This window comes from Panthera uncia, assembly GCF_023721935.1.
Source record: "Panthera uncia isolate 11264 chromosome D3 unlocalized genomic scaffold, Puncia_PCG_1.0 HiC_scaffold_8, whole genome shotgun sequence".
Lineage (NCBI taxonomy): Eukaryota > Metazoa > Chordata > Mammalia > Carnivora > Felidae > Panthera > Panthera uncia.
Genome location: NW_026057586.1, coordinates 63,451,647 through 63,479,585, shown reverse-complemented (window position 1 = coordinate 63,479,585; position 27,939 = coordinate 63,451,647). Strand labels below are relative to the sequence as shown.

The 27,939-nt window shown below is 54.9% G+C and overlaps 1 protein-coding gene across 1 annotated transcript; it reads right to left on the bottom strand.

Moving 5' to 3' along the window:
* Window positions 1–246: 246 nt before the first annotated feature.
* On the bottom strand, window positions 247–27,939 carry HIC2 (HIC ZBTB transcriptional repressor 2). The gene is made up of 3 exons (XM_049620552.1): window positions 27,854–27,939; window positions 7,631–7,728; window positions 247–5,908 (listed from the first exon to the last, which is right to left on the bottom strand). The coding sequence occupies exons 2-3, from the start codon at window positions 7,654–7,656 to the stop codon at window positions 4,084–4,086; spliced, it is 1,851 nt and encodes a 616-aa protein (XP_049476509.1). The 5' UTR covers window positions 7,657–7,728; window positions 27,854–27,939; the 3' UTR covers window positions 247–4,083.

Here is a 27,939-nt window from a genome sequence, read left to right as displayed (position 1 = left end):
GACGGATGCAGCCCCCCCCCCCTCTTCCCTGAGCCCTGCCCTCCTGGCTGCCCAGGCCTCCCCCACTCAGGACGGCTGTGGGGAGGGCGGTAGGGTCTGCCTGCCCAGCCAGCCCGGCCCAGATCGCACTCCTGCACGCGGTCCAGTCCAGTGAATACTGACGGGGTGGGGGTGGGAGCATAGCGGGGCAGCCCAGCGCCCCCGAGTGGTGACGAACGGGAAATACACACACAAGGCTGCGTGAGGTTCCAAGTCAGTCTGGGTCCGAATTGTTCATTTCACAGGCTGAGGTGTATGGCTATGCTGCGAGTCTCTGAGATTCTTCTTTGCTTAAAGGTTCATCTTCTCTTTTTTACCTTTTTTGCAATCCTGGAGGAGCCCTTGCGATGGCTCGGTCTGGTGGGAGCGAGCGGTGGCGGAGCCGGCCGCTCACTCGCCCCAAGTCTGAGAAATAAATACATTCATCACTGCACAAACATATTGATACAAAAACAACACTGTTCAGAGTGTTTGCACCGTCTGTGTTGGTAAGGACCAGCCCAGGAAGCACCCCCCCAACTGCCGGGGGTGGGAGTGTCCCCTGGGGGTGGGGACCCACTGGAGTTAACGGAGCTGTGCAAAGATCCCGGCTTTTTGGCTTGAGAGGGACCCTCACATCAACCCACCACGAGGGTCACGGGCAGAGTGGGGGACCCTCCATCCTGGGGCCCAAGCCCAGACTCGGGTCCTGTGGCCAGAGTTGACGGCCACCCCCTGCTGTGCCAGCTAGCCAGGACCTCTGAGGTCTGGCCAGGAGGCCTGGGGGGCAGTCAGCATCGGCCCAAGCTCTTTGGTGCCAGCTGGGCTTTGAGAGGCCTCAGGCTGGGAAGGAGGGCTCAGGTGAATCTGGGGGGCCTCCAGGCCTGCCCCTCTGCCCGTGAGCCAACTCAGAAGGGCCTCCAGCAGAAGGTGGGGATTCACTGGGACTGGCCTTACAGCTGCTGAGGTCTGAAACTGTAAAAGTTTATGTAAACAATGAGATAAATATATTAGTATCTTTTTTTTTTTTCTGAGCCCATTGAGGTTCCATACTCATTCAAAATGTGCTTTGGTTTAAAAAATAGGTTTTGTGAATTTGGGTATGAGCTTTTTTTTTTTTTTTTTGTTTGTTTGTTTGTTTATCCTCTCTTTCCTACATGACATCTGCTATTTTCTGTTTCCTGTTTCTCCGAAACATTCAGGAATTAAGTGACTAAAGCAGAGAACTGTAAGCCGCCCTTGGCCTCCAACGGCCTAATTTCCTTGTGAGGCTCTTAACACATTTCCACGCACACATTCGCAAGCACACACTCCACATGAAATCAAAGGAAAAAGAAAACAAAACCAAGTGTTGTGTTAGTCCCACCCCACCCCACAAACCCTTAAAATCTTAAATAGGAAACTAGTGTTTTGCTTTCTTGTTAAAATACAGAAAAGGCTCGATACAATACTCAGGTGGGTACAATACTATGTCGCACGAACGTCGTTGAGTGAGGGGCCTTTGCGCCCAGTCCCTGAAGCTCTGCAAATGAATTACCTACTCTCACGGGTCACCTCATGGATGCGGCTGCCCACGGCCCGAGAGGCCACACACAGGCCAGGCGCACATAAAATTCCCGTGTGGTACAGACTTTGTGTCGTGTGGCTTAAGTGCTGACGGAGTGGGGTGGGGTCGGGAGGGCAGAGGGGCCTGGAAAGCACCGTGCCTCCTCACCTGACTTGTGGGATCACAAGACCCTAGGTCTAGTGCTCTGTTTCCCACCCATAGGGAAGAAGATCCAGCTTGGGGCTGGGGGTGCCTTGAGATGGGCTCAGCCAGAAGCCCTCACTTGCAAAACACACCCTTCACCATTCGGGTCCCTGAACTCAGGCTGTTTTCAGCTGGAGGGTCTCTGGAGGGGTGAGGGTGGAGGATGACTCTGGAATTTTTTGGTCTGAACGTAAAGTAGAAAGGAAAAAAAAAGAAAAGCATGAAGCAAAATGAAGATAAAGCTGCTGGCCTAATCCTGTGGCTCCAGTCAGCTGAGGACAGTGGGACCAACCACGGCGACCTTGGTCTGGCCTTGTGAGCCCGACTCCCAGCCCATGGAGGGGTCCTGTGGCTGGTAGAGAAACCCCAAGGTGAGGGTTGAGGGGTAAAGGGTGGGACTCCAGACAGAGCTGAGCCAATGGGTGGCAGCCAGCCTCTTGCCAGAGCAGCCAGGACTGCTCAGAGAAGGTGCCAAAGCAGGGTAGGTCCCCTCTCCCTGTCCCCCAGGAGGGTATATACATCACTTTGGCCAGTGCCTCCCTAAGCCTCTGCACTGGCTGGGAGGGGTTGCTGCTCTCCCAAGTCCCAGCTCTTGCAGGCCCAGGAGACAGGATGGAGGGGGGGGCTCACTTCCACCTCATCCTGGCCCTGGCAGGGAACTGCAGGGAGCTGGCTCCAGGCCCCGATCTCCCATGGGGCTGGAGCACTCACCTGCCTCACCCAGCCCCAGATCAGAGGCACACACGCAGGCTCCCTGACGCTTCACAACGGACTCAGAACACCCACAGGGTGGACACAGCTAGCCGCATGCTCTGGGGGTAAAGACACATGCGAGCTGACTCAGCTGCTGCAGGAGCTCCCCTCTAAGAGCACTGGGGGTGGAGGGCCCAGTAGGGCCACCTGGGCCAGGCAGAGCCTGGCTCACTCAAACGCGCGTCTTCCTATGCACACTAACAGGAGGAAAACAAGTGTCACGGCCTCAACTGCCAGTCACCAACGTACTGTTCTCATGAATTCAAGAGGTAGCAAAAGGTCAGAAGTCTCTCCACCTTGATTGGGAAGGAAGGAAGGAAAGCGCAATTATCTGTCCACACGCACCGAGCACACTACATACACACACACACACACACACACACACACACACACACACACACACACACACACACACACACACACACACACACACACACACACACACACACACACACACACACACACACACACACACACACACACACACACACACACACACACAGAAAATGAAAAAGAAGAGTACCGACGGCTCTGGCATTGAGTCCAGCCTCCCCCCTCCCCCCACAAGTCCCAGACCTTCCAGTTCAAACATTCACATAAACATTACACTGGTTTTTCTCTTAATAAAAAAGAAGTACCTCTAAACAAAGAATATTCCTCGGAAACTATAGGTAAATCACTCTCTCTCCTGAGGCAGCCGAGGCGGGGCTCGGGGCCCAGGGAAGCCTTTGGCCTAGAAGGGCTTCTGGGGCCTGGAGGGGTGGGCGCCCCTCAGCTGGGGCGGGGGCAGGAGGACAGCTGCCCCTGTACATTCAGTCTGCAGACCCAGGCTCAGCCCCGAGGGGCCGGGAGGAAAATAAACTCTTGTTAGTTTTGGTTTAAAAAACAAAATTCAAAAAGAAAAAAGGAACAGATCAGTAGGAATAACAGCAACCTAGGCCCAGAGGGCTCTTTAGCTGTGGAGAGGTAGGCGGTGGGGGGCCCCCTGACTGTCCCAGCGCCAGTGAGCAGTGACCCCTGGCTCCAGGAAGGAGGGCTCTGTCCCCTCCCCTCCAGCACCATTCCCCGAAGAGCCAGGGTGGCCCGCACACAGACAAGCACTCGTGCATGCACACAGACACCGCCCCTGGCCACGGGGCAGCCCTGCTCCTCCCCAGCAGAGGGAGGCCCCCACTGCCCCCTGCTCTGACCCAGCCTGCGGGAAAGGGGCCAGATGCCAGCAAGACCCCCATGACCCACTCCCATGGGCCCCGCAGTGGCCGTCTCGGGGAGCCAGAGGCCTGGGCGGAATCGGGAGGTAGACTGCACACCAGCAATGCACATGCGGAGCTTGGGCCCATCGGCTTCTCTCCTCTCTCTTCCCTTGGTACAGACTGTCCATTAAAGCTCTGGGTGTGGGGGGGCTGGCTGGAGGTGCCACCAGGAGCTACCCCTGTGGGACCTGGGGGTCCTGGCCCCTCCCGCCTGGCCTCCGTGCTTCTTTCTTCCTTCCGTTGGCTCCCGAGGGCGAGTCTGCAGAGGGCACCCTTGGGCCGGGGAGAAGGGTCTTTGGCTTCTAGGAGCTAGGAGGGGGAAGTATGCATGCGCAAGTGGCTGATGAGGTTGCGCTGCTGGGTGAACTTGCCTCCGCAGAGCTGGCACTCATAGGGCTTCTCGCCCGAGTGCACGCGCATGTGCTCAGTGAGGCGGTACTGGCGGGTGAAGCGCATGCCACACTCATCGCAGGCAAAGGGCTTCAGGCCCAGGTGGCTCCGCATGTGACGTGTCATGGTGCCGCGCTGGGTGAACATTTTGCCGCAGATGTTGCAGGGGAAGGGCCGAGTCAGCCAGTGTGTCTTCTCGTGCTGCCGCAACGTGGCAGGGTCCTTGTAGGTCTTCTCGCAGACGGAGCACTTGAAGGGCCGGGGCTCAGCAGCATAGGCCGCGCTGGGTGCCGACAGGTCCTCAGCCTCCTCCTCGGCGCCCCCGCTGCCTGTCTCGTAAGCACCCTCCTCCTTGATGAACAGCTCCTCCTCTGTGTGTGTCTCCACGTGGGCATTGAGCTGCTCAGAGCTGGGGAAGCCTTTGGCGCAGGGGATGCACACATACAGGTTGTCCCCATAGGACACCGTCTCATAGCCCTCCTGCCGGTACATGTAGTGGGTACCGGCGTGGCCGCTGCCCCCCTCGCTCCCACTCTGCCCGCTGTCCTCACTTCCATCCTTGCCATTCTCCTCCTCCTCCTTGCAGGAGTACGGGGGCTCCGTGTAAGGCCCACTGGGGCCACCCCCCGCAACGGTGCTGGCCAGGATGCCATTGGGAACCCTGTCCCCTAGCCCCTCGCCCTCTTCCCCCGGGCAAGGGCCCTTGGGCCCTGCTTCCCTCCGCTCAAAGGGGGACCCAACCATAGGCTCCTTCTTGCTCCATTCCTTCTTGCGGGCTGAGTGCCGCAGGCTCTTCCGGGGCTGCCCACCAGGCCCCTCCAGCAGACTCAGGTGGTTATCCTCAGACCCCTCCAGATCCATGGGCTCATTGGGGGTGCCCCCCAGCTCAGCATAAGAGGCACTGTTGGCAACAGGAGGGGCAGAGGCTGAGAGGGGCGAGCCGTGCTGACTGTCACTCAGCTGGGCAGGGTCTTCCGGGGTCAGGGGGGGACCGGGGGTGGCAGGGGGCAGGGGAGGGCTCTTCTTGGACAGGTCCAGGCCCAGCTCCTGCTCGCAGCCCCCACTGCTCCCATTGGTGCTGCAGCTGCCCAGGCCAGCCTCCCCACTGGCGGGACAGACGGCCCGGCTCAGGCCATGCACGCCTTCCTGGCTTGAGCCTCCGAGGAAGAGCTCGTCATCTGAGCCTTTGGCCTGGGGGAGCTCCTGGGGGGTGTGGGCCCCCTTGCGTCCGTCCATGAGCCCCGGATACCGTGCCTGGATGACAGAGGCTGTGGACAGCCGCTGGCTGCGGGGAGGCCTCCCCATGCCGGTGGCACTCACCCGTCCGGAGCCAAAGGGCTTGCCGGCTCGCTTGAGTTTACGACGGCAGAGGGCTGCCAACTCGGGCAGCTGGAGGTAGCTGGCGGCAGTGAGGAGAGTGCTGAAATTGGGCTCAGCTGGCTGGTCGCTGGGCAGCAGCTTGCCCGTGTAGATGAAGTCCAGGATCTGCTGGAACACCGTGGAGCTGACCATGTCCGTGTCCAGGTTGATGAGGTTATCGTGCAGGACTAGGGACTTGAAGTAGATGCTGCTGGCAGCCAGAACATTCTTGTGGGCCCGAAAGATGGAGTTCTCCACCATGATGATGACATCACACAGAAAGCCCTTTGTCCTCTGCTGGTTCAGCTGCAACAAGAGCTGCTTGGAGTGGCTGGGCAGCTCCATGTCGGGCCCCATGTCCCCTCGCCCTGCCCACGCGTACCACCTGTGGGCAAGAACACATGGGGCATTAACCACCTGGGAGCCTCATCCAAGGGCTTGGAGACAATGTGGGGTTGCAGTGGTGCTCAGGGGGCCTCACTGGCACAGTACCCAAGCAAGGAACTCACACTACCCATCGGGGCTCATGCTGCCTGAAAAGAGACACTGGCACTGGCCCCATTTGCACCAATGAGAAAAACAGAAACAGAGGACAATGAGCGTCACGTGATGCTAAGCAGAGACAATCGGATGTGAATTTGGTTCCACAACCCAGGGTACCGTCTCCACACTCAAGTCGACCACATGCCCACAGGGGACTTAAAAATGACCAGCAGGGGACTGTGAGGTACTGGGAGGCAGTGCAGTGGGGAATGAGATGAGCAGAAGCTCCCGGGCAGGCTCACTTCCCACATGGGCATATAACTTCCTAGTTTTTAGGGCAAACTAGAAATTAAGTTTGTCAGGCTGAACCTCCCAATGTCAAATAAAGGTTCTTTCTCCTATGCAGCCGCCACCTGTGACCTCTGCTCTGCCCTGAGTGCCTCTCAAACAACCCTAGTGGCTTCCCAAATTTACAGGTTTGTCAACATCACATTCCTGCCTTCAGACACTGCAGCCCAGCCAGAGTCCCTTGCCAATGCCTGCTCCCAGCTCAGGAGGGCCCTGAGCACCCCAGCCTGGGTCGCTAGGTGCTGAGCAGAAAAGGTGGCCTGGCCAAGCCTCTGGCACCATTGGGGCCCTGGGAACGGCAGCCAGCTGGCCTTGTCAGCCTGGTACAGTCACTCATTAAGTAATAGACATACAGAAACCTCTGACCTCCCCGAGAATCCTGCAGGTGGGCTTTGTAAGAGCATGCACATGGTCTCTGGGAGCAGTAATGCTCTGACCATGCACCCTCCCAAATGAGCAGCAGGATCCAAGGCACAAAGTGTGGCTCCATGCTCCCTCTGGCCCCTCACACAGGCAACTCTGTGCCATGCAGTTGACAAATGTGCTTTCACGTCTCCAAAAGTAACTGACTGCTCTGAGCCTCACCCTACCCAGGACCTCCCAGCTTCTACCAGTGTACCCAACCCAGTTCTGCCTCCCTTAGGGCAGAGCCTGAAGGGATCACGCCCATGCTGGCTTTCTGTAACACAAACACTTCCCACTCCCAGTTACCCCACACCTGCTCTGATAGACGGAAACTCTAATAACCATGCACATCCCAAAGAAGGCCTTGGAACTCACCATGAACACACATGGGTAGACAGAGCCACAAGCTAGCACTCAGGGCCTGATAGGAGGCAGCAAGCACGGGCTCAGCCAACCCAGCCAACCCAGCCTTATAAGACCGTTCAGCTGGGGCTCAGAGGCTAGAGCCCAGGTCCCAAGGGAACCTACCCTCTGTCACTCCCTGCTCCTCAGCCAGCCAGTCAGGGACAAAGAGCCCAAGGCACAGCTTCCACACTGGCAGGGACACCCAGCCCCAGGATGCCTGGTGCTCCCAGACTGGCAAGGGGCAGGCCAAGGGCAGGAGGTCCCGTCCTCCAAGAGCCTGTGAGCCACAGCAGCCCCTCCTCTGCAGGCTGAGAACAGTGGGCCCCAACCTCCCCTCCATGCACCCCAGCACTGCATACACACAAAGAACCAGGCTGAGAACTGCAAGACTGTGTGGGCCGCCCAGAAAGCCTTCCCCCATGTCTCCCCCTCCCTCCATCCTGCCAGTTCCCTGTCCCCAGCCTACCGTAGTGCCAGGGGCCCAGAAACCATGTGAGCAGCAGCCAGCGGGGGTGGCCTCCTTGAGCGCGTGGCCTCCCTGGGGGTGCATCAATGCCTGGTCACCTGGGGAGGAGAAGATGGACAGGGTCACCCAAATATACACCAGCAAGGGAGGGAAGGAGGGACAGTGAAGGAGAAGGCACCTGGTGGCCCTGGAGCCCTTATTCCCAGGAAAGTCTGGGGTCTCTCTGGGTGGGACGTGAGGGGCAGCCAGGCAGAGGACGGAGGCCACAGTGCCCAGCAGTCAGGCCTGGTGGCAGGGAAGGTCACAGGTCTGGAGAGCTCACCAGGGCTGCACCCTCCTCCCACCCAAGAGATTTAGGGTACTCTAAGGGGCCACCTAGGCCTGTCAGGGAGCTGGTGGCAGGCTAATTCCTCTGTAATTCCAGGCGGGCAGGCGTGGTGGCAGGAGGCCTGGGCAAGGCCCTTCCCAGGCTGGCCACATTTACATAACAAAAGGTCAAAATTGGAGGCCCTAGTGCAATGGGCTATTTATAAGAACCAGTCTCAACCGCTTCTGGCTCTCCTGCCTCCTTCCCTTCCTGATCTGTTCTTGCCACCCACCCCCCCACCCCCCCACCCCCCAGAGGGCCCAGCCCCCTCCTGCCCAGCCCAGCCTGACCACATGGCCTCCCCTTGCAGGAGTTTCTGCAAGACAGGCCTTTCAATACCAGCCCGCCAAAGCAGCTGGCAGCTGCAGCCAGATGCGGAGGGGCTCCCGCTCCCCACTCCCACCCACCAGAGCTGCAGATCCCTAGGATCCTGAGGTTCTGGCTTTTTGCACCCAACTCAGGCAGGTCTGGGCTCCCTTGGAATGGAGCCAGGGGTGGGGGTGGAGGCCTGCAGCAGCCCTAGGCCCATCCCTGCCTGCCCTTCCCCCACCCCCAGGGCCAGGGAGGCTCAGCAGGTCCCTCAGGAATGTGACCAGACCCGGGGTGCGGGGTGGCTGGGAGGCCTCAGCTCCAGCCTACCAGCTGTCTCTCTGGCCCCTAGCACAGCTCCCCTCTCATGGGGTAGCCCAGGGGTGTGGGGGAAGTGGAGGGGGGGGGGATGGTTGGTCCAGGAACCTACCCATGGCCCAGAGGGCAGCAGAACCAGCTCCGTAGGTCCAGAGGCCTGAGGGCATCTACATTTAATGAAGGTGGCCTGGGCCCCTTGCCTGTGTAAAGAGTTCAGGCTCCCCTGCTGGGTGTTACCAGAAATGGCCAGCACAGAATAGAGCCCAGCCTTGAGAAGAGGGCAGAGACCACCTGGGCGCTGGTGAGAGCAGCCCTGAAAAATGGACAGGGAGCCACACCAATATGTTCGAGCCAACCAGACACCCACCATACAGCCTTGTGCCACTGCCTGCTCCCCACCAGATCTCAGGGCAACCCAAGCCCTGCTGAGGCATCCACACAGTGGCCTCCGCTTCACTATGTGCCAGGCCCTGCAACTAGGGATTACTTGCCCTTGTGGGAGATCAGTCCAACTACAGAAAACCAGGCAGAGAGCAGGCAGCAAAACAGAACTTGAGGGCTTCCACAGGTACCCATCGCTCTAGCCGTGCCAGCCACTTCACAGCCCCGGGAAGGCACATTGACTGACCAAGTCCTCCCAGGCTGGGTCAGACAGGACTCTTCTTGAGCCCAAACTTCCCCACAGGACTGAGTAGGCTTCGCTGCACCCTCCACTGGGTGGGGCCCCGGTGGAGCTGCCTGCTGGGAATTCACAGCCAGCATAGTGGGCCGCCACTATGTCTGTGAGGAGGTGACCCCTGCTGCAGGGCCAAGACCCCTGCAAGGCGTTGCTTCTTTTCTTCCCAGCAAAAAACAGAGTCCTCTGCCCTACTGTTCAACACAGGGTGTGGGAGCAGCAAGCACCTAAGCTAGAGAGGACACAGCGCCGGGGAGGCGGCGGGCCGGGGGGTGGGGGGTGGCAGGTAACTAGAAACGTGGCTGTGGGGACTGGCCCAGTAAGCCGGCAGTGCAACACCCCACTGGGTACATGGGCTGGTGCTCAGCCCTGGCAGGAGCCTGCAGGCTGGGATGAGGATACCTCTTGGCACCAGCTCCTGGCACCCAGCAGCCCCCTGGCAGCAGGCCCAGGCAGCGTGCCTATCAGCCCCAAGGATCCACACCCAGCTCAAAACCGTTGCCTGCCAGAGCACTGGCTCCAGGAAACCCAGGATCTGGGGCAGTGGGATGGGTTTGGGGTGTAGTGTGGAGAATCCCTGGCTAGGCTGACCCCAGCAGGTAAGGGCAGGAAAAACACAGTCCCTGGGGAAAGCCAGCTCTGCCTCCTTCCTTCTTATGAACACAAAAGCTGAGGGTGGGGTAGGGGTGGTAATGAACAGAAAGACCTGGCTGTAACAGCTGGATTACCTTCCCAGGTCCCGGTTTACAAAATGGTCAACATCCACCTACCTAGTTGGGCTGTAACATTTTCTTTCCTTCCCCTCCAAGTCCCTGCCATGGAAAAGCCAAAGGCAATCCCCACATACACACAGTGAGGACAAGTCTAGGGCCCAGACATCCGAGACTTTTAAAAGACACACCCACCTAAGGCAAGGTCAGGCCAATAGAGCTGAGCCAGGGGGAGCTCCCCGCACCTGTCTGCTGCTTCTTCCTGTCTACCCTCCTCAACCAAGGCATGAAAGGCCCAACCAGGCAATGCCATCCAGTAAAGAAACATCTTGGGGGCATGAACACCCAACCAATAAACAAGATTATCTTGGGGCGGGGCGGGGGGGGGGGCGGATGGAAGTACAGGAAAACTATAGCTTCTGTTATGTTCATTTCTATAATATTCAAAATTTAAAATAAGTGTGTATTACTTTTTAAGTTCTAAAAAAAAAAACAAAACCGATGTACGAACATGCATAAGTCTCAAAATCATGATGTTGAGTGAAGGAAACCTTGCAAAAAGAGTACAGACTGCAAAATTCCATTTAAATTAAGTTCTAGAACAGGCAGAACTAATCATGGTAGAAACAAAATCAGAAGAGCCTGTAGAAGGTTTGGTGAGCACTGTTTGGGAAGGTACATGAGGGACTTTCTAGGCCCAGGGTGGCTCTATATCTGGGTTTAGGTTTGGGTTAAGGTTAATGAACTCACTGGTCAAAACTCAAGGGCTCACCAGAAATTTGGGTCCCATGTTATATGTCAATTTTACCTCATATTGAAAAAAAAAATCCCAACAAAGAGTGAAAGAACAGAGGCTTCCAAAGGACATGCCCTTCTCAGCAGCCCACTACCACCTAACATTCACTCATCCTGGGCACACAAGTAGCCCATGAGGGTAGAGTGGTAATGGCAAGAACAGATCCCTGTCCCTCCTGATTCCATCCTGGCTAGGCAGCCATCACAGGTTCTTGGTAGGTATTCAAAGCCCTAGGTCAAGGATACTGACCTGAGATCTCCTACCCTGCATCCCATCAAACACATACTAGACAAAAAGCCAATGAGGATGGCAGGAGGCAGGGCCCATGGCCTCCTGACCCTTGGAGCAGCACGCCATTAGGAACCCCACTTGCCCATGATCCCAGGCAGTCTACATGGCCTCAGGAGCTCATGGGGAGGCTAGAATAGGGTCACCTCCAGGCCTCTTTTCCTAGCATTCTACAAAATGCAGAAGAGCATGCACTAGTCCAGCCTTTCAGAGGCCATGAGAAGTTTTAAAGTGATCTTTGGTTAAGCACAGAGCACAGGAGAACAATTCCAACCACCTATCTCATGGGAACTGCCTAACTCAGCCTGGACACCCATTGTGTCCAAGCCTGGGGTCCAGGAGACCTGGGCATTCAGAACTGCTCTGGTCTGGGATGCCTGGCTGGCTCAGTTGGAAGAGCATACAACTCTTGATCTTGGGGTCATGAGTTCAAGTCCCACGTTGGATGTAGAGATCACTTAAAAATCAAGAAAGAAAAAAAAAAAAAAAAAAAAAAAAGAACTGTCCTGGTCATTCAACCTCCAGTGGTGTGGTGCCCTCTGGAGACCAGGCTGGCAGCCTCACTTCCCTGGGGCCTGGCAGCAGGCGCTGCGTCCCTCCTGGAGAAAGTGGAGCACACCCCATACCCATTTCCAGCCCCACAGATAGGGGGCAAACCCAGGGAGTGTTTCACACCTGGCACTCCTGACCCTCATGAGCAGTATGCCCCAGAAAAATGCTATCTGTTCTACTCAATGTCTGACCTCCTGCAGGCAGGAACAAACCCCCCCCCCCCCCCCCCCCACGCCGCCCCTACTCCAGACACCACTGTGGGCACCTTGACTGAAGGCCTCCAGATTTCAGAAAACTTCTCCACCTTCCTTCCCTGGGCCGGCCTCTTTGCCCAGATCTCCTGGAAACTTTGTCATCCCACCTCCCTCTCTTGTGACCCTCCTTCACTTCCTCAAGTGGTACTTCTCACAGGAGTCTTGGGGCTATGCTGGAGGATAGCCCATCCCAAAGCACCCAACAGGAGACCATCTTTTCTCTTTAACCACACCTGGCCAGAAGTAACAGAGATACAGGAATCTTCCAGCCCCTCATCGCCCACCCAGAGTTCCACTGACAGGTAGGAGGCACAAAGAGTGCCAAGCAGAGGGGCACAGCTGGGCAAGGTACAGCCAGCCACAAGGCAGCTTCCACACCTACAGGGGTTTAGCTCTTCTGTGTCAGAGAGGGCACCAAATATGCTGGCTACTGTCCCCAAGCCTGAATCTGAGGTCAGCACTGGCCTCAGTCACAGCTGACCTGCACTGGTCACCTGGTGCTCAAACAAGTGCCTCTTCCCTGAAGGCCTGGCCCCACCCATGCTGCAAGAGAGCAGCTTGAGGGCATGGTGGAGACAACCTGGAAGGTACAAGCAGTTCAGGATCCACAAAAGCCAAGGCCCCACCCCCAACCCACCAACCAGTCCAGCAGACCAGAAGCCCAGGACTACATTCTCCTGTCCCCATGGCCTGGAATCCTCCTCCACACCCCTCTTCTCTGTATTCCTCCATGAAGTCTCTTCCATCCACTTCACCCGCAGCCTCTCTCCCCTTCTCCACCCACCCAGACAGCACCTTGACCTACCTCAGTCTGCCCCACAGGAGACGGCAGCCTGCCTGTGGGGAAGACTAAGGAATTATCTCTACCTCCAGGGACAGATAAGGTTCTGGGGGTTGAGGAACTTGTACAGAGTCACAAGAGCAAGCAGGTGGCAGAATAAGGGCTCAAAGCCTGATCTAGAGCCGCTGTCAGACTTTCCTTACCCCATGGACAGAGAGCATGCACTTCCCATTGCCAGGCAGGAGTGCCACGTACAGGAACACCACCTTCCATGCAGAGCCAGAAGGAAGGATTTTGGTCTGCACCTCCACCATCACCTTCCCCTGCCCACCACCACCCACCTCCCCATCACAGCAGGGCCTCACTTGGGCTGCATTCTCCTGACCTCATGTATAAGGTCAGTCCAATTCCTTTACTACCTGAGGCCAGTGAGAAGCTTCTGGCTAGAAGCGACAAGGTGGGACCCCGTTCACACAGCCTGCTTTGGGTGCCCAGGCTGTGCATGCTGCTTTTCTGGGAACACCCCTGGCCTCCATGACCTCTCTGGCCTGTTCCTCCAGGCATGGGCTGGTGGTGGGTGGGACTCAGTGCTCTGGGCAAGCCCAGCCGTGTAATCTAGCCCAGCCCTGGATGCCAGCCAGCAGCTCCTGGCTCTTCTCCCAGACCATCCTCCTGGAAAGCAACAGGCTCTGCGAATGCCAGGAGCCCAGCCCTCCCTCCAACGCGGCTTCTACGAAATAAACATTTGGGTTCCATTGAGTGCATTGGTAGCACAATGATCAGGGACCCAGTGCTGGCATCCTTCTCTGCCCCTCAGGCCAGCCCTGTTACCCACCCACCAGCTCACCCTGAACAGCAAGGCAAGTGGCATCCACCTCAGCTGGACTTTGAGTCTGTCCTGAAATTCCCTTAGGCCCTACTGAAGACCCCGTGCTGCCTGTGATGGGCCAAGTCCTGCCTGGGCCCTGACCACCTTCGTCTCCGTGCACTCCCATCTAAGAGGTGGGCCAGCTCCTGGCTAACAACACGGTGAGGAAAAGGCTAGAAAGTGCTAGTGTGAGGAGAGGCCTGGCAGGAAGCTCCACACTGCACAGGCCCCACAGCCTTCAAACCTTGCTTCTCCAAGACAGCCTTGGGTCTTCTTCCTCCTTCCTCCAGGCCTACAACCTCCCATTGCTCCTGGCTTTAAAGCCAACCAGAAGCAAGGCCAGGATGGTCTTGGGGGCCTGCAACTGAATTTCCTCTGCTGGCTCTGACACAATTGGCTAGCTGGCACCAGGAAAGGCAAAGGACAGGGTCCCACTGGAGGGCCAGGTCTAGCAGTGTACCAAGCCAGGCCACAACATTAAGTGCCACCGAGGAGAGGCAGGTGAGCACTGATCGAAGAAGGGGAAGAGCAGTTTAAGATCATGATTATTCGTACAAAAGCTACACTCACCTCCAGGCTCTCTCCCCCACTGCATTCCCTTCAGGAGGGGCCTGAACTGTTGGTGAAAGGCTCACTGGCAGCAACAGAGCAGGAGCCTGGAGGCATGGAGCGCCCATGGGGTGGGCTGGCCAACAGGACAGCAGAGCAGGGAGAGGACATCTGCCATCTCCATCAGGCAAGGAACAAGTGAAAATCCAAGAGCTACTTCAGTCAAGAGGCAGAGAGGCCCCAGTGCACTGGTTTCTGTGGCCCCAGCCCCATTTACCAGCAGCAGCACCACCCAGGGTCTCACAAGAAATGCTGCTGCTCAGACCTCACTGCATAACTTGCATCTGAACCTCATGGGACTCACATGCACATTTCAAGTCTGGGAAGCACTGAGGTGGGTTATAAGTTTTCTACCTCCAGGAAAGCCCAATGCTCTGTAAACGCTAAGTAGTAAACGCTCAGCCGTTGGGGGTCGAGAGGAAGAAGATAGCTCCCAAAGGGAAGACATGATTTCCCAGGTAAATAAGCCCAGAGAGTGATTAATAAAAATGGTGGGCTTGGAACACAAGACAGCGAGGTAGAGCCTAGTCACCAGGCATCTATGGAGGCAGGGCACGGCCAAGGGTAGGGGCTGCCGGGCCTGAGTGGTAGGCAGAGACCTCAACCTCAAGGGAGGAGAGGAGCAGGACAGCACAGTGGTAAATAGGTGGAAATTCCACATGTGAGGAGCTAAAGAGCACCCAGAAAGCCTGGGCAGCCCTACTGTAAAAGACTATCACAGTCGTCTCACCTGGCCCAGCGACACCCTTCAGATGAGGTAACTGAGCCCCAGAGCAAGAGACACAGCTGAGTCACACAGCAGGAGCTGCCGAGCCCATTACTCACTCCACAATTTCAAAACCAATCCTGGTAGTCATAAGAATAACAATTCTTATGCCCACCAAGGACTCTGAAAGAATTAAAGCTAAACAAAGCAAACCCAAACTCCTACCATCTTCTACTTCACATGTCAGACAAGAAAATATTTCATGATCAAAAAGGAGGAGAAACCACCTCTCAATGTAGAGGAGCCCTTCCCTAGAAAGGGTGGTTGACAACCCTTCACCCCCATGGTCATTGTGGGTTGGTCAGAACTCTTGAGGCAAGCTGGCATCGAGGCAGCGCTGCCCTGCCCCATGACACGGCAGGCCAGGATGACAAAGAAATCGCACCCTAAAGGAGAATTAGAAAAAACAAAACCTGATACCAGACAGTAATGATGGGACTTTAATTGGCCGGGCAAAGACTAGAATACTTCCTGAGGAAAAAGAGAAAGGTATTATTTTAGAAATAAGACCAAGGATGAAAACATGCAAGCCCTATGGTCCAGAAGTGCACTCCAAGGTATACACGAACAGAAACCTACCCACCTGCTCACCAAAACCCGGGCAAGCATGTGCACAGCAGCCCTGTTCACAGGAGCCCGACACCTACACGACAGGGGGTAGCCAAAGGTATAGGGACGGTTACCCAGCCATGCACAGGACTGAACATTTACACATACAGGTGTGCTTTTTATAGGTTAAAAATGTTGGTGATGTCACACGGTTTGATTTACGTGCACATACATGAGTCTCTTGAGCATTCTGTTGACCGAAGAAGCCAGACTCAAAACAGACTGTGGTGTGATTCCATTCACGTAAATTGGAAAGCAGGCAACACGGATCCAGGGATGAGGGGAGAGTGGGGAGGGGGAAGGGGTGACTCAAAGGACTCACGAGGGGCTTCTGGGGCTGTGTTTCTCATTCTGGATGCTGGTTACATAAGTATGTCCATCTGTGAAGAACCCTCGGAGCAGTCATTCACAACTACACATATTTCCTACGTACGATATACTTGAATACAATACAGTGCACAGAAACCTTCAGGATGGGAAGCAAGGCCCAGTCTTGGTCCTGATTAGCAAGTAGATCCAAGCCAGGAAATAACCTCCCTGAACCACTAATAACAACAATCACAAGACAAGAAAGAGAGAACTGACAGGACAGAGTGGCCACATCCAGGGCAGAATATCCGTCTTGGAAGAGAGAACCCTACAGACCAGCCAGGAAGCTAGAGGAAATCTAGAAACCACCATAAAATCATGGTTGCCATTCAAAGTAACAACAATGTGATGACATTTTTTAATCCTAGCATCTAGCTGATATTTCAACAGATAGGAAGAACTCCACTCAGGCAAGCCCAGGAGAGGAAATTCAGAGCTGCAGGTGAGGTACAAACAGTATACCTTCCACCAAGGCCCAAGTGGGTCCCTGAGCAGCTAGCTGGATGCATAGGAAGCCAGGAAGAAAGTAGTTGTAGCCTCCACTATAGGGGGTCAAAGGGAGCCACTATGCAGAAGGAAACAAATGACTCAAGGAGCTACAGCCAAAGATCAAAGATTAGGTTGTTTTAATCCAAAAAAAAAAAAAAAAAAAAAAATCAAGTAGAGATACCATAGGCACCTGCTAAAGTTTTTAAAAAGGCCTTTTTAATGGTAAAATTGGTGAACTTCTATAGAGAATCTCACACTCTTTGGTCCTGTGCCCAAGGCTTTTTAAAGCCTCCAGGTGTGGTACTTTACAGAAGAGGTCTCACCCATCCAGCAGTCATCTTGAAGGGTCTGACACAGGAGAGGCCAACAGCTCAGAAAGGGAATCGGACAGAGACCAACTCAGACTTGAAAAAAAACACACACAGTGTCATTCTACTTTTAAAATGGAGTCTCAGTGGTGCTGGAAGGATTGTTTAGCATTAAGAAACTGGGTTTACAGATGGAAAAAAAAGAAAGGAAGGAAGGAAGGAAGGGAAAAGAGGTATTTATCTTCCTGGAGAAGTAGAGCCAGGGGGTGAGGTGAAAACAGGGCTACTTAGGAGGTAACAAAAACTCTGCCCTAAAAACACCCGGAACCCCCACTGGCAGGGGGTAGGATGAAATGTAGGACAGCGCCACCTTGGAACACTCCAAGTAGGGACAGGAACACAGAAACCACAGCTACACCCGACACTTCAGTGAATCTCAAAATAGAGATTAGTGCCTGGCTCTGAGTACACAAAGAGCAAACCCAGTGAACCGCTGTTCAAGGATCCAGACAAGCCCAAGGAAGCTACAAAGAAAAGCTAGGGAACAGTTAACCCACAATCTAAAAGAGTGGTGATTTCTGGGGGGAAGCAGGGATAAGCTGGGGAGCAACACAGGTGGGTGTCCAGGGGCTATTTCTTACATGGGTGGGGGAAGCAAGGGTGTGTGTTGCTCACTAGTTATACCTATATGTGTGCATGTGTAATTTACACCCTCCCATTAACACTTTTGTAAATAACCTGGAGCATAATCTTCAAGTCAATTGAGGAAGCTGGCATGCTCTGTGCAGAAGTCCCAAAAGAAAGGGGAGCAGGACAAAACCTTCTAGAATTCTTCTTTCTTTTCCTTCCTTCCTTCCTTCCTTCCTTCCTCCCTCCCTCCCTCCCCCCACCCACCCCCTCTCTTTCTTTCTGGAACTCAAAACCCTGAGGATCAAGACCTGAGCTGAGATCAAGAGTTGGACCCTCAATCAACGGAGCCACCCAGACACCCCTGGACAAGACCTTCTAGATTCAAGGAGGAGCCAGAGACTACAGCTGTGTGATACTCGCTGAGCACATCACTTGACCCAGGACCCCACACTGCAGAGCCACATGGCTGGGCAAATATGGCAACAATGTGCCAACAAGGGCTTCAGAGAGCTCCATCCCACTGGAGATGCCCAGAAAGTACCACTCGGTCCTAAATAGAAAGCAGGGCCTCCATACCTGGGAGGCCAAGTGTGCCTTACCCAACAGGATGGAAATCCCAGGAACCCTCCCAAGGAATGGAGGGCCAGAGGGCAGTTAACGCCACTCTAATCGAAAATATCAAAGTCTAGCATACATCTCCCCTCTGCAGCCTCTGCCCCCTCCAATTCGGAGTCCAATCAACCCTGAGTTATCTTTCTCAAACACCGATCTCATCCAGTCACTCCCCTGCTTAAAGCTTTCAATGAATTCCCGATGCCTGGATAAAGTCCACACTCCAGCCCGGCCTGCAGGGTGCTTCCCCAGAGAGGACCTGGCCCACCTCTCAGCTTGGTTGGTCCACAGACATGCCTGAGTGCCCCTCTGCGAAGCCAGCCCTGCATTTCTCCTGGAACCTATGTCAGCACTAGCCGCCCAGCTGCTTCCCTCTGTGCACCCACCCTGTGCTCATGTCCTCCCCCCCAGACCCCCTACCCACCCCAAGCAGGCTCCCAAGGTGAGGGACCCTGGGTCCCACTAGCCCAGCAGCCACAGCTACACTGTGCATGAAGGAGACCCTCATAAAGGTTTATTAGGTGAGCAAATGCTGGTCAGAAAGGTTTAGTGTTAAAAGAGTGAAATAATACGTGAGAGAAGACAAGGAGGCGGTGAGAAGGGGGCAACAAGAAAGGAGAGAAGGCTGCTCAGCGCCCTCCCATGTCAGCAGTTCCAAAACTATTGTTTACATTCTTCAAAATTAGGACTCCCAAAGAACCAAAGAACTTTCATGTGGTTTACATGTTACTGTAGTTGGTGCTACTGTTCTACATTTACTGTATTAAAAAAACTGGTAATTAACACAAATACTTGACTCAGAATATCAATAAAATACACGTTAACATAAATGCCACGACGTTAACATAAATACATTAAAAATGCTTCTTTATGAAAAAAAAAAAGATTCCAAAATTTAAAAAAATTAATTAGTGAAAAGAGTACTACTGTTTTATATTTGGCATTTGTTTTACGTTTTAAATCTCTTTTAACATCTGGCTTAAAAGTAGCCAGATTCTCATATCTGTTTCTACACTTAGTCCATTAGGATAATTGGTTTTGATTAAAGTCTATCAAGAAATGTGACTTCACACAGATAAAAGAGAGGAGTATTTTAATAATCCTTTCAGCTAACTGTGGCTATTCTTCACTGACATCACACTAAAACCCGACAAGCAGAGGTTTCTTTTTTTTTTTTTCAACGTTTTTTTTTTTTTTTTTTAATTAATTTTGGGACAGAGAGAGACAGAGCATGAACGGGGGAGGGGCAGAGAGAGAGGGAGACACAGAATCGGAAACAGGCTCCAGGCTCCGAGCCATCAGCCCAGAGCCTGACGCGGGGCTCGAACTCACAGACCGCGAGATCGTGACCTGGCTGAAGTCGGACGCTTAACCGACTGCGCCACCCAGGCGCCCCAAGCAGAGGTTTCTTAAAAGCTGCAATGGAGACTCTGAAATCGTATCTGTGACTATCTCAAATTCGGTTACGCAAAAATCCATTGGTTTACACTGCACTCATATTCACGCAGGATTTTGCAACATCAAGCACTGGTCATTTGGTTCACTGAGTGAATCAGATCTTCCAAATGTCACATTTCATTATACAACACCAAAAAAATCCATGTGTTAATATCACCGCTGATCTTATCAGTGAAGTCTAAGTCAGGCTCACCGTATGAATAGTTTTCCAAAACTCTCATTTTCCCTTAAGGGTTCTAGCTCTGGCAACAAATATCATCAGTTGTTTTCCTTAAAGTGGCAAAGCTCACTTTGTTCATTTGAGAAAATATCTGCACAAATTCTCCAAGTCTGAGTAACCACACCTTGTCTGTCGGTTCTTCTTTCAAGTAAAAACAATATTTCATGAGGAAAAAGCACCTAGTTCAGGGCTCAGCCCAAGCAAATGCAAAGTATGTTTCTGGAGACAACAGTTGTACTCCACAGTAGTCACACATACTCCGCATTTTATCACACGGAATACTAAAGACGTGTGTACCCCAGAGTCTAGATTTACTACTCAGTCATCTGTACTGTCTCCCCCAGTCACTCGTAAGACAGAATGTCTCAGTCTGGAGCACCAACAGTGGAGAACACAACTCTGGGCAACACGTACACCCACCACAGCTTTGCACAGGACAAAGGCCAGTAACTTCTAAGAATTATGAAAAGGGTCTTGGGGAATCCAAGGGGTCTGCAAACCACTCTGAGAACAGCTGACATGCATTAGCTCAAATATTTCTAACAACCCATTTTACAGGCAAGGAAAATGAGTCACAGAGAGGCACTCTTCTCAAAACCACACTTGTTCACCAAATACTCTAAAAGGCAGGGCTGACAGAAACTCCAAACAGGTCTCCAGAGGCCTGCTTACTCAGAGCTGGCAATGCTTTGGGAGCAAGCTGGGCCTTTGCATGCCGCGGGCCCTCCAGAGGCAGTGGTCACAGGTGGTCAGAGAGGGAGGAGGGGGAGGGGTGCTACAGGAAGCAGGATGTGCAAGCTCCGCTGCCTGCTGGGGGCATGAAGTCAAAGTCCCCTCCTGCCGAAAGCAGCTAAGCCAGCCCTGCTGCCCTTATCAGCGTCAACACATGCATGGAATGTGGGACTTTGGAAACAGTCCTTCCTCTCCCCTTTGCCTGCACCCCTCTGGCGCTCAGGTTCATCTACCACAGCCAAAGGACAACCCAAGCCCAGCGTTCAACCCACCTGCACCTGGAGCCTCATGGCAGGTGAGAAAGGCACCTGCTGGAGGTGGCCCAGGGCACCTGAAGAGGCTATGGCTTGGCCTCTCCCCTCATCACCAAGATCACCCATCTACCAAGAAAGAGCCTCACATTGCTGAGAGAGAGGTCACCCTGCCCAATGTCACACAACACAGCACCGCTGGCCCAAGCACCTCTCATTCACTGACACAGTGAGAATACCAAGAGAAGGAAAGGAGCCCAGCTCTGAGTTCCCAGGAACCCCCAAAGCCTCCCTCTCAAGGCTCTTCTGGAAGTGGTTAGCAAAGGCCAAAGTTTCCATAGGACAGAAGAGTCCCATGTGCCAGAAGGGAAGGAGTTGAGACTGGTAGAATAAGGATGACCCAGAGAGTCCCCTCTGTCCCCCAGCTCCTGGAGGGAGGTGGGGAATGGACCCGCTCACCAAGCTTGTAGTGGTCCCTCCGCAGTTATCAAGGGACTACCAGCCACCTCCAGGCTTTGTCCAAGACAGTCATCCTGCCACCCCACTCCAAACGAAAACCTTGACTGTCTCCAGGCCGAGGCACTGCTCAGAGGAAGCCCACAAATACACGTGTTCAAGGCTGCCACACATGTGTGATTGTGTTTACCTGACCCTTAGAAATTCTCTACCCACCTCCTAGCTGTGTGACTTGAAAATAATTGCCTAACCTCTCTAAGTCACTTATACAGTGAAGATTGATAAAATGATTGGCACTGCACGGGTTATGTTCCAAGGATTAAACTCCGAATGCCTCCCACAAGGGCTAGCATGGGGTAAGAGCCTAAAAGTGAGCACCCAACCATCTTCTGCCACACTTTCCTAGCATTCTGTCAGGAATTCTCCCAGTTTTCAGGCAAAGCTAAAGTAGCACCTGTCAGACAGAAACCATCAGCCACCTTCTACTAGAGAGAAGGGCAGGGAAGTCCTGCGGCATGGTAGGAGGAAGAGGCAAAAAGAGCTGAGGCAGGAACCCAGACCCCAGGACCACTCACTCTCAAGACACAACCCGAGTCCACCTACCATGATGTGTACAGGTGGAAAAGAACAGAGAGGGAGGACATGTTGCCTGTGCTCCCAATACCACCTGCTTCTTCCTCAACTACCAGCCACGACTTCTTGATCCCCTCTCCTTCACAGCCACAGCCCAGGCTGGTCTTCCTTCCCTAAAAAACAGCACTTCCTACCCAAGACAACAACCAGAACCACACCAGACTCAAGACACTTGCTCACCTCATTCTGTAAGCTGCCCAGAGCAGGCAGGGTTGTCTTATGTTCCATCTGCCCGCAGATATGCACTAAGCGCCGGGACAGTTCATTGTTCTATTCCAGCAAAGGGAGCTGGGCCAGGCCAGCCAGGTCTTACCTGAAGCTCTGCCTCTCACAGCCACCCCCCACACTGTTTCCTGGCCCCTTATACATACACCTTACCCAGATAACAACCCAGAAAAGCAACCTCAGGGATCAATCTCTCTCCCCCAGGGACCTTGAGGTCAGAGAGAAAAACAGGGGCTCAGGTTCCAGGGATCCCCAGCTATGGCCACAGTGGACTCATGAGGGAGCCACAAGGATCCCAAATGTCACTATGTCAGGCCCTGCCAGGGCACACAGAGGCCAACCAGGGCCCAAGAACACCACCACAAAACCAGAACAGGTAAACTCTGAAAGCCAAGCAGGACCAAGAGTTCTGGAGTCAAGGGCAACAGGCAGCTCCCCAGGGACCTCTGAGGAGCTGTCCCCTTGGTGCACACCAGCCTGTGGTCCCTCCCACTGCCACCAAGAGAAACCATGAAAAGAGCGAGCCCCAGGGGTATCTGGGTGGCTCAGTTGGTTAAGCATCTGACTTCCACTCAGGTCTCACAGCTCGTGAGCTCAAGCCCCATGTCCGGCTCTGTGCTGACAGCTCAGAGCCTGGACCCTGCTTCAAATTCTGTGTGTGTGTGTCTCTCCCTCTGCCCCTCCCCTGCTCATGCTCTGTCTCTCTCAAAAAAAAAAAAAAAAAAAAGAGTGAGCCCCTTCTGTGTCTGGTGCTTCTCCAAGACCCTAGTAACTAACAGAATCAACCTAACTAGTTTTGCAAATAAATTCAATCCCACTGGGCCATTAGAGTAAAGCAGTTCATGACCACCCCAGGTCATAATGCACTGGTCGATTTGGACTCACCACTTGCTTGATTCTACTACCAACAAAGGTTCTTTAAAGCAGTGGTTCTCGATCTTGGCTGCACACCAAATTCATTTCCAAGTCTTAGGAAACATGGACGTTAGAAATAGTCTAGGCTGGGCTGGCCTCTACCAGCTCCCAGATGATCCTGAGGTCCAGAGCTGAGAACCAGGGCACCAGCAGGCAGGCCTCTTCCAGGAAGCAAGGGTAACAGCACACACTCATCACAAGGTAAGTTCCATGATGTCCACAGAGGGTCAGGCCACTGAGGCTCCGGGTCCCACTTTCCTAGCCATCAACCCTACTGTCGCTTCTCATTCATTTCTGGTACGAGAATTCACCAAGATCTGATAAACTTCCAAAGCAGCACAGGTGAGGGAACTGCAAAGGCCATGGGGCAGTTTTTCTCCTTGAAGGACCTATAACCAGGCTGATGAAGAGGCCAAGGGAGCTCAGACTCCAGTGTGTGATGGGAGCAGCACCTCTACTCCGTGGGGGTGGGGGAGTTACTGTTCTCAAAGCACTGGAGTGGCCCCTCCCCACACTCACCTGAGAGAACCCACCCACCCACAGGTGTTGCTGGGAAAGAAGCCTGAGGCCGCAGCAGCAGCAGCCTGGAACGCATGGGACAAGTCTGCACAGCGGCCACACCCGTGCCAGAGCCAACAGCCCTTCCATCTCCACAAGAGGCCAACTCCCCACCTGGAAGCAACCCCCCAGCCAAGCCCAAACACCACCTTTCCTTAGTGGCCCTTAGAATTGCCACGGAATGGATGGAGAGAGCTGGAAGTACAGCACTGGAAGACTGGGCCACCTGCCTTTCCATACCGCACTCTCCCCCCTCATTCATACCCCATGTGCTCACAGGGGTGGCTTACCCTCAAACAGGAAACAGACACCTACTATGCACTATGTATCTCAGAGGCAGCAACAGATGGCTGCCCTGTCCCCTCTCACCCACAGAAGGACCTGCTCTAACTTTAAGGCCACACTCGCCCTCCTCTGCACCCACATGGGACACTACCATGAAAAACATGAAAACCGAGCAGTCTGAAGGAGGGGCTCTGAACCCCTTCCCAAATGTCCCAGGCAGGCTCTTAGAGTCACTCACTCCACTCAGTCCAGCCACACCCTCCCTCAGCAGAGGCACCCCAGCCCGGGCCCTTCCCTCCTAGACTGTGGTGGGCCTGGAGTCACCTCCCGGCTTTCCCTTCCTTATCAAGCTCACTAGGGGCCCACACACAACCCCAACCCCCACGGCTTCTCTGGCTTTGCCACTCCAGACTGCAGCTCTGAGACCTCCCCCAGCCCAGGTCCCTATCCCTCAGGGCAAGGCCCCTCCCAGCAGGAAGCACAGGCTGGCCGTGCCAGGCAGAGTCAAACTGGCCTGGCTTGTTTGGAAGCCCCTAAACCGGAGGTAGGATCCTCTTGGGGAGCGGGCTGTCTGCTGGCCTCTCCCTGCTTGGAGCTCAGACCTCTCCAGACTCCACACTACATGGGCCACAAAGCCTTGGAGTTAAAGGCATTTACCCTCCAGCCCTAGCCTGACCAGTTGCTTGCTTGCAGCCCCAGCAAATTATGTAACCTCCCAGTTGAGTCTCATTTACCAGTCCGTGTAAGAGGAGACTAAGTGGTGGTGTGCTGACCTGGAAGGATTTGGAGAAAACTTAAGTGTGCCCCTATCTCCCGTCCCGAGGTTGACCACTTGTTGGCAAGGCTGTGAGTGCCAGAGGGCAGAGACCAGCATGATCCAGCCTAGCCACAGGAGTTGGGTGCTGCACCCTTGTGTCGTCCTCAGAAAATCTTGTCAAATAAATAAAAAGCTTGTGAAAGAGCCTCTCAGGTGCCTTGCCCGCAGTGGGTGCTCTGGTGCTAGCTTCTCTAACACACAGCATCTGCAGGTTCACGTTCTTGCCTCATTGCTCTCCAGTCTCCCCTGCCACACTCCACACTGCCACGGTCTTCCTGTGAACTCCCCATTAACTCTTCTACGACCAACTTCAACTCAGCATGGCATTCATGGATCTCCTCCACCCCAGAGCTGGGCCCTTCCTCCGTGCCTGGAAGCTACAGCCACCATCCCCGTGGTGCCCTCTACACTCCATACAGCACAGTGCCAGACCTTATCACCCCATCTTAACAATCATTTGTTTGTCCGTCTTCCCCAGGCTGAGTGAGCTCTGGAGGGCAGCGATATGTATATGTAAACTCAAGTTCTGCTCCCATTTTAGACACAGGGACACCAAAGCTCAGAGAGTCAATCACTGTCCAAGGTCACACGGAGAGTAAACGGCAAAGCCTGCATCACGCTCCAGACTTTCTAACTAAGCCCAGTTCCCTCACTGCGCTCTGAGTCCCTCCTCAGCCAGGCTCCAAGAGCCAGGAGGACAAGAACCTGATTTGTTGTTTCTTCTCAATGGTGAAAGCTGCTCCCAGGTGGCAGATACAAGAGCCCCCACCCTCTTAGTGATCAGGTCCTGGGGGCAGTGGCTCTCAGCCCCAGTGGGCAAATCGAGCAACCTTTTGGGTGGGGCTGACAGCTTGAGGCCAACAGGCCAGCAAAGGGGCAACACCACAGGTCCCCTGGGTAAACTGAACTTTATTCCTTCCTCACTCCTCTGACTCTCCAGAACTGCCCAGCCAGCCCTTCTCTGGGGGGCTAGCTGCTGATTAAAAGGCACTGCCCCCGCCCCCAGATCTGACCCTGACAGACAATAAGGACACCGGGAAGGCAGCAGGCCTGTCAGCTCAATAATGCAAAACCCTGTTGCTCCAAGTCCACGACAGCTGACTTCAAGTGGATCGGAGGCTGTGCTTATTAACAAAATGAGAAATCTGATCTACGGAAAGAAAACACTACGTGAGGATTAATCCAGGACTGCAGCTTGTGGAGAAGGCTGGGCTGCCGGCCAAGACCAGGGAATGAAGACAGGATCGTGCCTACCTGTCCCCAGAGCAGGTACTGCGCAGCAGGACAGGACGTATCGCCTCTGCCCCACCTGCGCCTCTTCTTCTCCTTCCAGCAATTGAAGCAATCATTTCAGTTTTGCTTTAATTACAGACCTGGCTCCCTCGGGCTGCTTCTTCCCCTAAGCAGAGCCAGCAACCAGAGGGAGATTTTTCTTTTCAGGAATTGCTTGTAAAAGCTGAGTGACTAATCTACAAGTCCTAACAACTGGCAGGAAAACACTGCAGGGAAAATTCTGGGCACACACCAGCACTCTGAGTCAAACGGCCAGAGAAGCTGGGCAAGAGGCACTCAGCAACTCCCCAAAACTGGTCTGCAGAAAGCCAGAAGCCAAAGGAAGGCAGACCAACCTGGGAGTTCCGACCCTTGAAGCAGGCAGTCAGGTGGGGAGCCCCTCCCAGCCTTCTGAGTCTACTGCCTGCCCATGGGACCCAGAGATTTTCATAACCCCAACTGTACAGGACCAAAGGTTCCCTGGAATGCAGGGTGACCTACTCCTGGGCCAAAAGACTCAGTTCAACCCCCAAGTATCAGCTTCCCATCCCCCCCTCTTGGTGCTAAGAGCCCGCTAAACCAGCAATCTCACCACACAGCTTTGTCTCTAGAGGCCAGCCTGAGGCCGGCCCATCTGCTTTTTTTCAGACCACTTCAGCAACCCTGTTCTAAGTGTACAGTCTCTCCTTGAGCCAGGGCTACAGACCAGCCACATGGCCTGTGCTACTGAAAACGTCTGCAGAAAGGGCCAAGGAGTCCAGGGTTGGCAGATGGGAATGGAGGGGAAGAAGTAAAGCCAGGAGCCAGGAAGCAATAAATGCTACAGCTCCAGAAAGGTCCTGGGTTTGAGTGACCTAGCTCCATCCCTCCAGCCAAAGTCCCTGGACAACAGGCCCAAGTTCAGCCTAGAAGCTCTGGAGGCACCTCCACTACCTGCCAGCTCTCCTTCCCCCCCCCCCCCCCCCCAGGACAAGAGGCACAGCAATCCCCACATCAGTCAACAATCCACCGCCACAGGATTCCTATGGGCAAAGCGCTGCCCCTCCCCCCCCACCACATATGTCAGAGGGGTGGCCTCCCCGGGTTACACCCCTCCTTGCTGTTGGGGCGGTGGGTGGGGGGCGCGGGAACCTAGCTTTCCAGATGTGCTTGGCAACTCCTACTAGAAAAAGACACTGGGGGTGGAGGGGATAGAAGGCATGGATAAATAACTTCAAAAACGTTCCAACCCATCTGGATCAGCACTGGGCTCCCTTCTCCAGGCAGTCCCACGCTGTTCTGGGTGGGGCCGCTGGGCGCATTATCTGACCTCGTTCCCTGCTCTCCAGAAGTCACTGCCCCCCAGGGAGAGGCATCCCTGCCTCCCCCCCTACCCCCACCCCCAACCAACTAGGTCTACGTGAATATGAACCATCTTAGTAGATAAACAGAATGACAAGCTGGGGCCCTTCAGCCCCCTTCCTCTGCCAGCCGGTCCCCTCCCCCTGCCAGCCGACCCCCTCCCCCAAGCCCATCTCTCTTCCTGCCAAGTGGCTGCCTACAGGAGAGGTCTGGGGGCAGGGCAGCGAGCCCACCAGCCGCAGGGCCTGGTCCTCTGGGAGCGGCTCCTCCAAGGCCAACCCTGCCCCTGCCCAGGCCGGTCTTCCCGCAGGGAGGGGGCAAGAAAAGGGGACCGCAGGCAGAGGAGCACCGCAGTTCTGGAAATAGCAAAATCCCCTATGAGGGGCGGCCGCAGGCGCTGGGCCGTTTGCATAATGGAAGCCCGCCCGCCTGTCAGGCAGCGCAGCTCTCCCGACGCTGTTCGGATTAGATTGCTAATGAAAAGGCACAAAGAGCCAGCGCCCGCTCGCCCGCCGACCCCCGCTCCGCAGACCCGCGCCCGGCCTGGCGCGGCCCCGGGGCTTTGTGCCCGGGGTCCCCCGCCGCTCGCGCCCTGCCGGGCACTGGGACCACAAAGCCCCGGCGGGCTGGGTCCAGCCAGCGGTCCCGCGTGCGCCCCCGCCCAGACCCGGCGGGCGCGCGCCCGCCCACGCCCCTCTCCCCGGGGGCGCGCCCGCCCGCGCCCCCCGTTGCCCCTGACCGCCTCTCACCTCGTGTGCGTCGGCGGCGGCGCTCCGCCCGCCGGCCGGCCGGCCCTGCCCGCGGCCCCTTGTCCTCGGCGCCCGGCTTGCGCCGC